The 13583-nt window shown below is 45.4% G+C and overlaps 1 protein-coding gene across 1 annotated transcript in view; it reads left to right on the top strand.

The window, feature by feature from the left end:
* The first annotated feature begins 6 nt into the window (after positions 1-6).
* Positions 7-13583, top strand: part of TMEM243 (transmembrane protein 243) — an 18767-nt gene continuing 5190 nt past the window's right edge. Inside the window, exon 1 of the mRNA XM_019623718.1 lies at positions 7-235. Coding sequence (XP_019479263.1) covers positions 158-235 — 78 coding nt within the window. The 5' untranslated portion in view covers positions 7-157. The remainder of the gene's footprint in view (positions 236-13583) is intronic.

Raw genomic sequence — 13583 nt, 5'->3', positions numbered from 1 at the left:
CCCCCCCCCGCCACCGCCGGGACTTCCCGGACGCTCCCGTGGTTCGGCTATGTGTGCCCGGTGACCGGGCGGCTTGGAGGGCACAGGACCTGAGACTTAGGGAAGGAATGCTGGCTCGGTTTTGAGTGACTTGGGGAGAGAGTCAAGAAACCCCAAAATGGAGGACTTCTCTACTAGGACCTATGGCACCAGTGGTCTGGACAACAGACCTCTGTTCGGAGAGACGTCGGCCAAGGTGAGTGCGGACCGGGACTCCAGGCCTGGGTGTGTGTGTGTGTGAGTGTCTGCCCTCCCTCGCAGTCCTGACTGGGTCCTTCTGGGGTCCCTGAGGCACTTGCAGGAAGAAAGAGCTGGTTCTTCAACCCCTCTTTCCTCTCAAGATGTTTGCCCTGCTACTCGGCACCTTTGGGATAGGATTGGTCAAGATCCTTGAAGGCTGGGGGTGGGGAAAAGTTCAGAAAGTTCTAGGCTGTTTGGGGCCCTTCAGTGGAGTGCGGAAGCCCCTCTAAAGCAGGGGGATGTGGCTATGGTGTTTGCACTTACGCACGTCCAGATGGAGTGCTAACCTTCGAGAGGCTTCAGATGTGCCCCTAAGCTTGGGTAAGAGAGAGCCAGGCAGAGGTGCTTCTGATTACTGTTGATCTAGACTCTAGATTCTAGAGGGTTTCCTGCTGAGGCAGGCAGGCAGCAAAGAATAAGAGGAGAGGCTCGAAATGAGTTTGTTGGCGTCTATTCCAGGAAGTGATCAAAGGGTCTCTGGACCCAGGCAAACTATAGTACATTACTTTAGGCTTTTAAAAAGGATGTCTTCTTACAAGCTTAATTATGTGATGTCCTGGGCCAGTAATTGAAAAGTCTTTTTCCTGTCCTCAGCATTATTCTTCTGGGTTGTTTGGGCAAGATTAGCCTGTTTTTTTTTTACCTGGAAAGTGGCATTGGTAATCTTTGACCCCAGACAAATTGCTTTCAGCCTCTCAGAAACTAGGGCACACATGAGTTCAGAGCTTCTTGGGTTTCTCAGCTTTTGCAGGGACCTGTAGCACAAAGGATAGGGAACTTGTACACCCAGTAGTCTGGGGCAGAGTCCTAAATTTGGAAGCTGCCAGCCTGCAAAAAGGCTACTACTTCTTTTTTTTTTTTTAAACTGCGTATTTTGCTTTCTTCTAGAGTGTCTTAAGAAAATATTTTAAGCGTGATCGTTAGCAAGATGCATCTTGTTTATCTTGTGGCTTTGCATTATCTCAGCCCACAGTGTACCTGGTTTGAGAAGCATGGCTCTAGTCCAGTAGATGTTTCTATTTCTGCTAACGTTATTGAGCATTATGCGATAGGCCCCCGAGATCCAAGGAACCCAGTTAGGTGGAGGAAATACGTAAACAAAAGTGATGCAGTTGGAGCTCTGCTATTATGGGACATTGAGGGGGCATGTTGGGGTAAGAGGAGAAACTGGTCACTTACTTGGGAAGCTTGGGGACGACCTTAGAGAATGGCTTCCCCATTCAGCCTCTGGTAGCCTTGGGCTTTCAGATATGAATGCCCCTAAGCTGGAGTTTGACTAGAAGAGGATTTGAGACCTAGAGAGTGGAAGCAGCTTGCTGGTGAAGGGGTCAGACCCAGGGCATCTGGCTGTCGAGCTGTGTTGAGAGCTAAGAGGTTCACTACTCCCCACATGCTTTGGTTCAGAGATTGGTGTTCTGGGTGATGCAGACTTCTGACCTCATTTAACCTAATCGCCTCAGCACTGAGGTAGATGACTTGGTAATGGACTTGTTGATTTATATAGACACTTAGAAATATTAATGTTTACTGACTTACTTGGTCCTAAATAGTCAATGACTGTAAGTTTCCTGTTGCCTATGATCCATTTGAAACCCATCCAAAAACTTTGCTATTCCAAATATGTCTCTGCTTATTGCATACTTATTTAGTCCAAGAGTATACAGCCCTGGCACTACTTAGGCAACTTCAGGCATTGTAACAGTAGATTCAGCTACTCTGAGCTCCCTTGAGCTCCCTCTGTGGAGTTGACAGAATGATTGGACACAGAGAAATTGTACAGAATGGGACAGGAGAAAGACCTCTGGTCTGAGAATGGAGAAAACACCATGTTTCTTATAAATTGAGGTGCCAGACCTGAAGAAAGAGGCATCCATCTTTGAATGATTTTATTTGAGGACCTGAAGTGGGCAAGGCATAGGAATGGGGCCTCAATAATGGAAGGCTAGGACACAGGACAGTGGTGTCATTCCCGTGGGGGACAGTCACTGCCAGAGCAAGGTGGATTCCGGCGGACCCTCAGAAACCTTTCACGGGTGCCTGCGTGTAGGTGTTCTCAGTTCATTCTCCCTCAGATGCCAGGAAATGACACAACAGCGACTTTACAGGGGAAACTTGATGATTAGTGAACTATCACTTCTGAGGAGAAAGTCCAGCGAGGGGAAAACCCCCTTCCTGTCATCATCTGACAGATCTTCTGAGCTCTTAATATTTCCCTTACAACAACTGACCACATGTAGCCTCTCAATTTTAAATTTAGAAAGAACTAGAGCTTCAGGTCCAGTCCCTAACTTTCAGGCAAAGGTGATGGAAGCCCCCAGAGCAGAGCCTGGAGGGAAGCTGTGTTTGCTAAGTGCCAGGCAACATGCTAGGCATTCAGCTTTGCCTTGTTTGACCCTTGAATTCTTTTGCAAGATGGGCGTTGTCATTCCTCTTTTACAGCTTAAGAAGCTGAACTCTAAGGCAGGCTGCTTGTTCAGTCACACAGCTAGTTCTCTGGTAAGATTTCACCAGCTCCTTTCATGAGTTGGCTGAGATAATAAATTATGCAGCCTGTGCCAGGTACTTCTAAAAGCACTGTGGACACTCACCTATTGCCCTTTCGCAGGAAATAGGTGCTGTGGTTTGGTTCACCCAAAGTCATGGAGTGAGTGGAAGATAGTGGAATCTACTATAGAACCATAATCCCCGAGGGCACCTCTGTCCTCATCTGTACTCACAGATAATGATTTCAGTTACTGAACGCCGAATTTACTTAATCTTGAGCATATTTAGGAATAACTGTACAGATAGTGTCATGGAGCGAAATGCAAAGCGGAACAGTTCTCTGTCATTACATAAATACCTAAGTCGTAATAGACAAAAAAGGAAAGATGTTCATTTTTTTCTAAGGAATATATCTCTCATTCCTTGATATCTTTGGAATTACCCGTTCCTAGGTGGGCTTTCTTACGCCTCCTGGTCAGAATGTCTGGGTGCTTTATTCATCTGTTTTTATCCATCCCAAGCTCTGGGATAGAGTACTTTTTTCAGGTGATAAACAAATGCGACACTATCTTTCAGATGAAAAACAATGTGACACAAGTGCTACGATAATACAGTATATCTGCGGCTTCTAAGCCGGTGCCGTAGCTTAGTGTTTTCTAAAGGAGCGCACTATCCAATAGAAATATAATGTGAGCCACATACATGATTTTAAATGTCCTAGTAGCCATATTGAAAAGGTATAAACAGATGAAATTAACTCCATTCAAAATACTGTCATTTCATTATATAAGCAATGTAAAAAGTGGAGCTATTGTTACGTTTTCTTTTTTATACTAAGCCTTTGAAACCCAGTGTGTATTTTTCGCCTATACCCCGTTGCAATTTGGACTTGCCACATTTTAGGTGCTCAGGAAACACAAGTAGCTGGTAGTAACATATTGGACAGCGTGTTTGTAAGCAAGTGAATTATTAGTTATGGTGATCATAGTCATGTTCGTGAAACATTTTCCTTTACTGTGAGACTTCTTAGAACTTTAATATGGTAATTTTCACTGAGACTCTAGTTGGAGAGGGTGGGAAAGTAATGCTTCCTGTACTGTTCGGTGGTGTTTAGCACTGGGACAATGCCAGTTCTTACTACCCCGCCAAGAACGTTCATGAGACAAGCTTCTACGGAACACCCTTTGGGAAATATTACTTTAGGGAGCACCTTCCCCTGTTCCTCCCCTCCTCTCCCCTGCTTGTATGAACTAAAACCTAGAGATATTCCCCCTTTCTTTTGCTCATGGATACCTTTAAAAGTTTGCTTTAGGACAACACAGTTGAGGCTCTCTTTCTATGTAATGGACGGGCATTAAGTTATCCTCGGGGCCTGTGAGGTAATCTTGGTTTCTTGATTTGCTAGCTGATTGCCGGATGGCCTGAAAAAAGTTTTAGCCGGTCTAGACTGATGAACCTTGGACAGGAGTGAGAGGATGATTCTCTGTGGGGGAGAAAGCAGCCCAGTGTCCCCTGTGTAGCTGATGTGGACGGGAAAAGGAAGACTGCCACACTTGGTGGAAGGTAGTGTAAACCAGCTCCAGACCAGCGTGTTGATTTTCACTGATCACCAAATAAGTGTCATCCTCTAAGAAGAGTAGTGACAGTTCTTGTCCCTTTATTCCTACTTGGATGTGATATAAGACCAGTGAATGACTTTGGGAGAAGGCACATATATTGAACTCAGATAACATGGGGGGGACCTTTGTGTAGGGGGCAAGGTAGTGGGCCCCGAGGTTCAGATCTTTGGTTTCAAGGCAAAAGTTCCATGTTCTAAAGTATTTTTCTTGCACCTACTCTCTTCTTCCTGTAAAAAAGAAAAGAAAAAAAAAGGGGAAATAAACAAAAATGGTTAAAAAACAAGGCCTTTTTCTGACCTGTAGTCCGAGTTAAGCAATTCAAACGTGGGGCATTTGCCTTCTCCAAATAATAGTGTAAGATTAGAGTGCTGCTGCTTGCCTTTTTGGGGGGTGTGCAGGTTGCTGCTTTATGAGGAACAAAGCTGTGGTTCAGATGGCTGCCTGCCTGCCGCCCTCCCCTCGCCCAGAGCCCCACAGGCTGTCCTCCCAGGAGTGCAGGCTTCTCGCTGCTTTTCTTTGACAGAGCTTCTGGGTGATCCTCTGAGCCCAACTCCTGTCTCCCTCAAAGGAGAGCTAGTTACCCAAGGGACCGGATCAGTTGTCGCCTGGCCTCTCATCCAGCCTTCTAAACCACGTTAGTTGCCGTTTCTTGTACCGGGGAAGCAGTTCAGGCTGATAGATGCCCTGACTTTTTTCTCCCCTTTTCTAATAAGCGTTCTCTCCCCATGCCCAGACCAGAGGACTGGGGATCTCTGGGGGTTGGGCTCAGGCATTTGTGTTTTTAGAACTCTCCTCAGAGCGTGGTGGGGCATTGGGAGGGCTGACATCGCCTGGTCGTACCCAGGCTCCGTGGAAGCCCGGTCCAGGCTGGCACCTCTCAGGAGACCCCGTTCCATTAGCGGCCTCCCTGCTCTTGGCAGGGTGCTGTCCTCCTTTCTGTGTCACCCTCTCTTCTCCAAATATCTGAATTCTGCTCAGTCTACTTCCCTACCTTAGGAACTTCCTTACAACCCAGCCTGCATCCAGGCTTTCGTCCCACGAGCCTGGTGGTCAGAGGTGTCCCAGCACTTACTCCTCATGCTGTGAGGGAGTTATAAAGATCTTGCCTCCTGGCCAGAGTAGAAGCCCCTTCAGGGGAGGAGCCAGTGGCCTCATTTCTTGAGGCTTCTAGCCCTGGGCACAATGCCTTGGCCAGCTCTCGATTCTATGTATCGTAAGTTTAACGTGAAGTGAGAATTCAGCATCACCAAAAAGTAACCCGCATTTCTGGGCCATCCTGAACCAGCAGTAGAAGGTGGGGGCTGGTGTTCAGAAACCTGGAATGCTGATTTCAAAACAGGAAGTAGTGCTTCAGATTCTCCCCTCTCCTTGAGAGCTGCAGTAAAAAGGCCTATAGTAAACGTAATACAGTATCGTATAAAAACACTTAAGCTGAGGTCTTGCTTCTCACAAGCGGATGGTCTCCTGAGTTTTCCTCTCTGTAGATGTAGTTTTTGCAGGTCTGTGGTAATAGCCTGGGTCTACTGAATTGAGTCATTTTTTTTCTTCGGATCAGCCCACAGGCCATATATAGGTATAGTGACCATGTTTTCTGAACTGCCATAGGGCACGTGTGTGTTGACAGACCCGAGTGCCTCTGTGGGAACAATGGAATGCATTTGACATGGGGGCTGCCCTGGAAATTGGGATCCAGGCATGGGACCAATTCAGCTCCCACTCATCTCTGAGGAGCCTAATCTCTCATTGGTGAGACGCCCATTAGACGTGGTAGAAATAATACTAATACCATATTAGCAACCTTTACCAATCTTCTGTTAAATGTCAGTTATTCTAGGTGCTTTCCATGTATTATGTCCTAATGCTTACAGCAATCCTGCATATGTTCTACCATCATACAAATATGGAAATTTAGGCTTAAAAGTGAAGTGACTTATGCGAGGGCCACAAGCAGGCAAATCGCAGGAGACTAAATCTAAGTCAGGTCTGTCAGTCTCCTTAACCTCACAATCCTTGCAGTATGCCTCCCCTTCTAAACATCAGGACGTAAAAACTGGGCACTTCCTGTGGGCACCACCTCTAGGGATCATTTGCCCCTTAACTCATGTGGAATAGGTTTCCTATTTTTACTGTGATCTGATTTCCATAAGGGGTGGTGCTTCAGTGAAAAGATTATATTTCAAGTGCATGTATCTGAGAAAGAGAATCTGGCAGGATGGGTATCCAAAAATACTCACAACTGAAAGATACTTCAGAACGCTGATCTGAAATAAGGGAAACATTTAAAAATGTCTATGCATTTACTTTGGATAGAAATGAGGGGACGTCGGTGTTCAGGTCTGCACGTAGCATTGGGGATCATGGTGCACGTGAGGGAGTTCACAGGGTGAGAGTTGTAAAGTGTGGGTGTGCCTGCACGCTCATAAACCCTTTCTTATGCATACTCCGGGCACCACTCAGTCTGGCGTTCCTTTGGCAAGTCTCAGAAGAGTCATACCTGTGACCAGAGAAGAGGTGTCCCCTTTCTCCCCACCCAGTGGTTGCTGTGCCACGGTTGTCCCTGGCAACAGTGTGATGGGAAGCTCCTGCTTAGTCAGAGCCATTGGCTCTGGAGGAACCAAATTAAACCCACTGGCAAGGCCTGTGGTTTCTTGCCTCAGCTGGGCCCAAGCCTTCTCCCACATTTCACATCCTCTCAGTATGTTTATTCCTAGAGGGCTGCCCCTTAAGCGGCTGGCCAGGCCATTTCCAGAGCTTTCCTGAGAAGAAGTTCTATCCACCATGATTTGGAAGAAGGAAAGGAAAACCATTTCTGAGATTTGGCCTTTTATTTATGGTATTGGAACCCTTACGTATGATTGAGAAATACAGAACTTTGGATGCAAAATTGTAGGATGTGGCTCGAGGGTCTGAATCACTCCTTCCAAGTTAACTGTGGTAGGAAGTGGTGCCCTTTGGACACGTAATACATGCTGACTAGACTGGCTTTCTTCTCTCCCCCTCACAAGAGAAGATAATCACTGTCTTCAGGGACCTGAAGAGAGTGTGGGCTAGGGAGGCTAAGCACTGAATTTAAAGTGGGATTGCACCCTTTAATAGAAGGATGAGCTACGCGGGAGCTAAGGGAGCATGGAGGAAGAGAACATCAGATCAGAGGGCTTTTGAGCCTTAGACCTAGAAGCAAGAGTAAGTGGTTTTTGTGGGGTTTTTTTTTTTTTTGTTTTTTTTTTTTTACAAAGTAGCTTACCATTGGAGTAAAAAGGAGGGTTTCAAACTCCTATTTAAAAAAAAAAAAGAGATTCCAAAACCAGATTTAAGAGTTTAATTTGGGGTGACTCCCACCTTTTAAATTTTAATCAGAAGTTAAAGGCCAAATAATAACACTTGTACCTGGGGAAATTAAGGAAAGAGCCTCTGTCTACTGAAATATATTATTAACATCTCATCTTAATTAAACGTGGTTACTGACCTCAATAACAGTATTTGAGGTGAGGTTATTTCTAGTTTTGATTTTTGTTTGTTTGTTTTTGTTTTTTATTAGTTTCAGGGGTACAGAACAATGTAATAGTTAGACATTCATACCCCTCACAAAGTGTAGGTGCCTGACCACTGCGCTGTGCACCTGAAGCTGAAGTTGAATAATAATGAATGTCAACTATAATTTTATATATATATATGTATATATATATGTGTGTGTATATATATATATATATATATATAGATATAGTGTCATGGGATGTGGAGTACAGCCTAAAGAATAGAGTCAGTGGAATTGTAACAGCTTTATATGATGTCAGAGGGGTAGTAGATTGGGGAAGGGGGGGGTTATCACTTTGTAAGAGTAAGATTTTTCTTTTTTTCTTTTTTTTTTTTAGCTGAGCCATCCTGCTACCTGTTGGCAGCTCAGTGGCAGCTCAGCTCGGGCCGGGACTCGAACCGCTGTTGCTCAGAGCTCAAACTCTTGAGCGAGCTCTTAACCAACTGAACCACTCGGCCGGCCCTAAGAGTAAGATTTTTGATAGGAGGAGGTGACTGGGAATCCCAAGCAGGAGGTCCAGCTTGTGTCAAAGGGGTGGGTACAGGAAAGTATAGGGAGTGGGAAGGGAATGTGAGTGTTCCCACGTGGCTGGACTAGAACTTGGGAGGCACGGTCAGAGGGAAAGGCAGGGCTGGCTGACGAGCCTTGAATGCTGTGCGAAGGAGCGTGATTTCCTCCTGAAGGCTGTAGGTTGCTGAGTGCGCATGTATGTGTTCTTTTATTCAATTATTAATCATGTGCATATTGCATCCCAGGAAATGTGCTATGCGCTGGATAGTATATCTTTTCCCATGGAGCATATACTGGGGTGCCAAAAAATGTATACAAACGGACACTTTGGTCGATGTTGCTCAAGCAGCAGTTCGCCGTAATCAGAAGTGTCTGGACGCTGATGGTAACCACTTCGAGCACCTCTTGTAATTGCAGAAGTCAAATGTCACTTGTATTCATCTTGATCAGTATATATTGTTACAATTTTAATAGTTTTTTCCTTTCTTAAAATGTGTATAAATTATTTTGGCACCCTCTGTATATACTGCAGGGGAGACAGAAAGGCATTAAATCTTTGTTCTTCTTTCCCTTTCTTATTAAGCTTCAGTCATCCTGGCTGCTTTTTTCCCTTCTAGTTCCCAAGCTTCCTTCTGCCTCAGGGCCTTTGCACTTATTGCACTGGCTTGACTGTAATACTCTTCTTCCAGATCCCTGCATGTCTCACTCATTTTTCTTACAAAGGCCCCTGCTTTCATGTTATAGCCTCAAACAGAATTCCTTTGAATAAAACTAAGCACCCTGTCGCCACCCTGGTCACTGAATCCTTATTTACCCTGTTTTATTTTCTTTCTAACTTTGTAACACTTATGTCAAGAATGGAGAATAAATGCTTGACATCAAAGTTGGAAGCAGGATTGCTGGAAGGCTCTTTTAATGTTGGAGGAAGTTGAGATTTTGGGGCCAGAGATGGTACTCTGTGAGGGAGAGATTGAACACAGAAATGGGTATGGAGATAATTAATGAAGCCAGGGAAGGGGTGCAGGATTGACAGAGTAGCTGGTCACCCCCTGGTCCTCTTCAGGCCGGAAGGAATGAAATGGGGGAGGAGTTTTCCTCTTTTTCGTGGCATCTTTTTTGGTAAGGATTTCTGCTGGTGTATATGTTTCAAGAATGGAATTGGGAACCTGAGTTGAGGTGGAGCTTCTAGCCACCTTCTGGAGAGAGACCGGGATAGTCATCCCAAAATAAAAGGCCATGGAAATGTAGTCAAGTCCCAAAACACAGATTTGTAGTAAACTCAGTTACTTTGTTCTTTCAGCTAATATTTGAGCATCTAATATATGCTGGCACTGTGGTTGGTATAGGAAATGACCAGTGCCACTATCTACCAATACAGTGGCACCTTTGTACAATCGGAAGAAGGTGATGTCCATTCTGGGTAGTGGCAGCTCTCACAGCCACATGGTTTGGCTTTGTCTGAATTAGAAAAAGTTGCTCCTATCTCTGGGTGGAGGCAGCCCGTGCCGGGTGCACAGCTTGCAATGGGCAGCATTGGGCTGGATTTCAGCCATACAGCCATGTGCAGTGGCCCAGCGTCTGACAGTGTACAAGGCAGACCTGGCCCTGAGCCTCTGAGACCTTACGGTGGAGAGGGGGAGACAGATGAGTAAACTGGCGGTTAAGTTGGGATAGTTTGAAGGTTTCACAGCAAGGCTTGGCACCGGGCATGGAAGTGGCTGGGGGGGGCGGGTTGAGGTGACTCGAGGCTGGATTTTCAGAGCATCAGGATCCGATGAACATATTCACCAGGAAGTCTTCCGTGCGTTGCTGAACCTGCCGACTCTGTGGTCAGAGATTGGTAGGGACCCCTCAAGTCAGAGCTTGGGGGTAACAGATGGAGGGGATCTAGTCAGGGATGTGGGTGAAGATCAGATTCAGGGCAGCAGAAGAAAGGGCTGGAGGAAGAGGGATTTGGCAAAGCAGGTGCTGAAATAATGGAGGTAACTGAAAGGAGGAAAGGAAGAAGTTGGCACGAGCCTGCCCGGGAATGGATGTTTCAGAAATAGAGGAGGGCTTTTTCCCGTTGCGCTGCGCTGACAAAATGCCGCCGACTGGGTGTTTTTAAACAACAGACATTTCTTGCTGACTGTTCTGGAGGGTAGAAGTCTGAGCGCAGGGTGCCAGCATGGCTGGGTGAGGGCCGTCTGCTGGGTCCTAGACTCCTCATTGTATCCTCATGTGGTGGCAGGGGCTAGGGCGCTCTCTGGAGCCTCATTTATAAGGGTGTTAATCCCATTCATGACCTGAGCACCTCCCAAAGGTCCCCCCCTCCTAATACCATCAGTCAGATTGGGAGTGTGGCACGTCAGCCATGCCACCTCCCACCCCTCACTCTGTCGGGAACGTTATGCCTTCAGCTTTTCTATGGGTCAATATAAGAAATAACTGTGTGTGAAGTAGCTGCGTTTTCTGTGTCCCTGTATTTGCATAGATCCGTGCAGCAAACTCTTAGACCCAGGAGAAGTTTTCCTCCTCTAGAGACTCAGCATGCTTATTGTTGTTAGTGAGAACTTGTACACCGCGTTGTACTTCCCACCTGGCTGCCAGGAGTCTTAGTACTAACGTTTGAGCTTAAACCAGCAAAGTTTTCTTTAGTGAAATATTTTCCTATAAACCCTTCTTTCCATTTCCCAAACCCATTTAGAAATTTTTCCTTGCTCTTTTTATTGTTGCTTAAATGGGTTAGGGTTTTACTACAGTAGCACAAGCCCTTCACTCCATTTTGGAAGTAGGCCAAACATAAATTGCTGTGGAAACGGAAGGTCGAACACCATTTTACTTGTTAGCATTTCAAACTATAGAATCAGGATGTTTCCAAGTTGCTGGGGACAAATGCCAGCTTTTGGTTATTTGGGCCGTTACTGCCATTTTCCCCCCAGAGCCATCAAACACCCAAGCATTTGAAATGAGTTTGGGATTCTCTGTCTTGTATCAAGATGCTGGCTAATGACTGACCAAGCAGGATTGGGGGCTCCTCTGCTTTTTGATTGCTGGGGAGTTGGCCTTCTACTCTGGCCCAAGTGCTGATGCTCTAGAGGCATAAATTGGTAAAACAGGAAGGGACCAGGTAGTATTTTATTTGATAGCCTCAAATGGGTTAAGGGATCTTTTTAAAGTCACACACCTAGCCATGGCAGAACTCAGATGAGAACCTTGGTCTTTTAACTCTAATTTCAGGGTTCATATGTATTGGTGTAAGGATTCTTAGACCTTTGAACTGCTTGTTAGGCTTGCATTTTGCAGAGAGCATTGGGTAAGAGACCTTAACCATTACCTGGCTGTATGACCTCGGGTAAATCAGTTTCATGGAAACGACTCAATAGTTACCCATTGGTAAATGGAAATAGTGTATTCCTTACTTGCTTCACAAGGTTACCTTCTCCCATCCCAGGTACAAACCATTTCCATGTATTTCCACCTTTTTTCTCTTTTCCCATTTCAAAGGAAGATGAAGACGTGACTCCTTTGGGCCCAGGCCCCTTTCCTCTCAGCTCTCAGGAAACTTGCTCACCTCTCCGCTATCTCCATATGCCTGATTTCTTTCTGTAACAGCAATTCCCTTTGTTCTCCCTGGGGTCCTTGTGAAGTTCCTTCTTCATGAACCACCTTTTCTTTTCCTTGTTCATCTGCTAGTCCTCTTTCAAGTTTGGCTTTCTCTGATTTTCTCGCCCTGACTGACAGCCCATGGTACCTCACTTTGTTTCTCCTTAGCGCCCTCTTGTGCTCTGGACAGTGCCATCTTCTGGAGGGTAGAGACGGCTTTACTCGTTGTTATATTTGCATCTGGAATAAAGTGGATCCTTTTTTTTTCCAGTTTCATTGAAACATAATTGAGATCATGTTTAAATGAATAAATGAATGACTTCTGAGAAGATATCCGAATCCCTCTCAAAACTATACTGTATATGTATGTGTATGTTTATTTTTCTGTTCATGTGCTCATATATATGCATGTATATAAGTTAAGACTTCCTCTCAGCCTGGCGCTAAGTGTTGATGTTTGGGAAGGACATCCAAGTTCCCTCTCCTGTCCTCTGCAGGTAAGTATAAGGCTGATTCTGGTCCTGTCAAGCTTTCTGGGGGAGTGACAATCAGCAGCAGCATACGGATTAAACCTCTGGGTGCAGAGAGTAGTTTTGGTAGATGGAAATGGGGTAATAATAAAATGGGGGGAGACAGTGCTGTAAGAAATGGGAATGACTGAGTTAATAGAGACTCGCTATAGGAGCGAGAGCACCCTGAGTTTGAGTGCATTCCATCAACTTTTCTTCATGGACTGCATTTCTGATTTGGAGCATATTCTAGAACTCTCCTCTGACATGCTAATTAACTGGCTATATAATTATTCTCTACTATCCTTTTCTCTTTGGAGATTGGAGATGGGGGAGCTGCCCTGAAAAACAATCTGGGCCCAGCAAAGGGACTATGTACCCCATGGTCTGAACTTCTCAATATTCAAAATAGTTTAGACTCTAGTTTTTAGAGCAGTGCTTCTCAAATTTAGATGTGCACACACATCACCTGAAGATCTCGTTAAAAGGCGGATTCTGATTTAGTAGGTCCTGGGGCAAAGCCCAAGCTTCTGTATCTCTCACAGACTCTTAGGTGAAGCCAGTAGTGCTGGGCCACAGACCACACGCTGCAAATGCATGGCAAGTGTTTAGAAGTTACCTCTGCTGTTTCTGTTGGGTGGATTCATGGTTACTTTGATAGAAGGCCTGAAGCCAAGGCCTCGGTGTGGAGAAAGAGCACCCTGTGAGAAACCCTGTCCCGTATCCTCAATACTTCATCCCATTTTGGGGGTCCCAGAGACTGCATGATAGCAATAGAGTAACTGATATCCATGAAGATGTCTTGGAATTGCATTTGGTGAACTATCTAGAAGGCAAGCTGGAAAGTATTCATTAAAGTTTAGCCATGTTTCCATGAATTATTAAAACCAGCTAGGCTTACATGGGTAAGTCCAATAATCTGAAAAAATCACTTATGAGGAAATCTTCATTGCTGGACGAGAAACACTTCACTGTAGCACTTTGCTGACAGGCTTTGTGAATTGTCGCCTGCCACTCGGTACCTTTGTCTAGACCAGCAGTAGCATCTATCTGTGTTGCTCT

The sequence above is a fragment of the Hipposideros armiger genome, unplaced genomic scaffold (genome assembly GCF_001890085.2).
Source record: "Hipposideros armiger isolate ML-2016 unplaced genomic scaffold, ASM189008v1 scaffold_560, whole genome shotgun sequence".
Classification (NCBI taxonomy): domain Eukaryota; kingdom Metazoa; phylum Chordata; class Mammalia; order Chiroptera; family Hipposideridae; genus Hipposideros; species Hipposideros armiger.
Note: the sequence above shows the minus strand (reverse complement) of the source record. Positions and strands in the feature narration are given on the sequence as shown.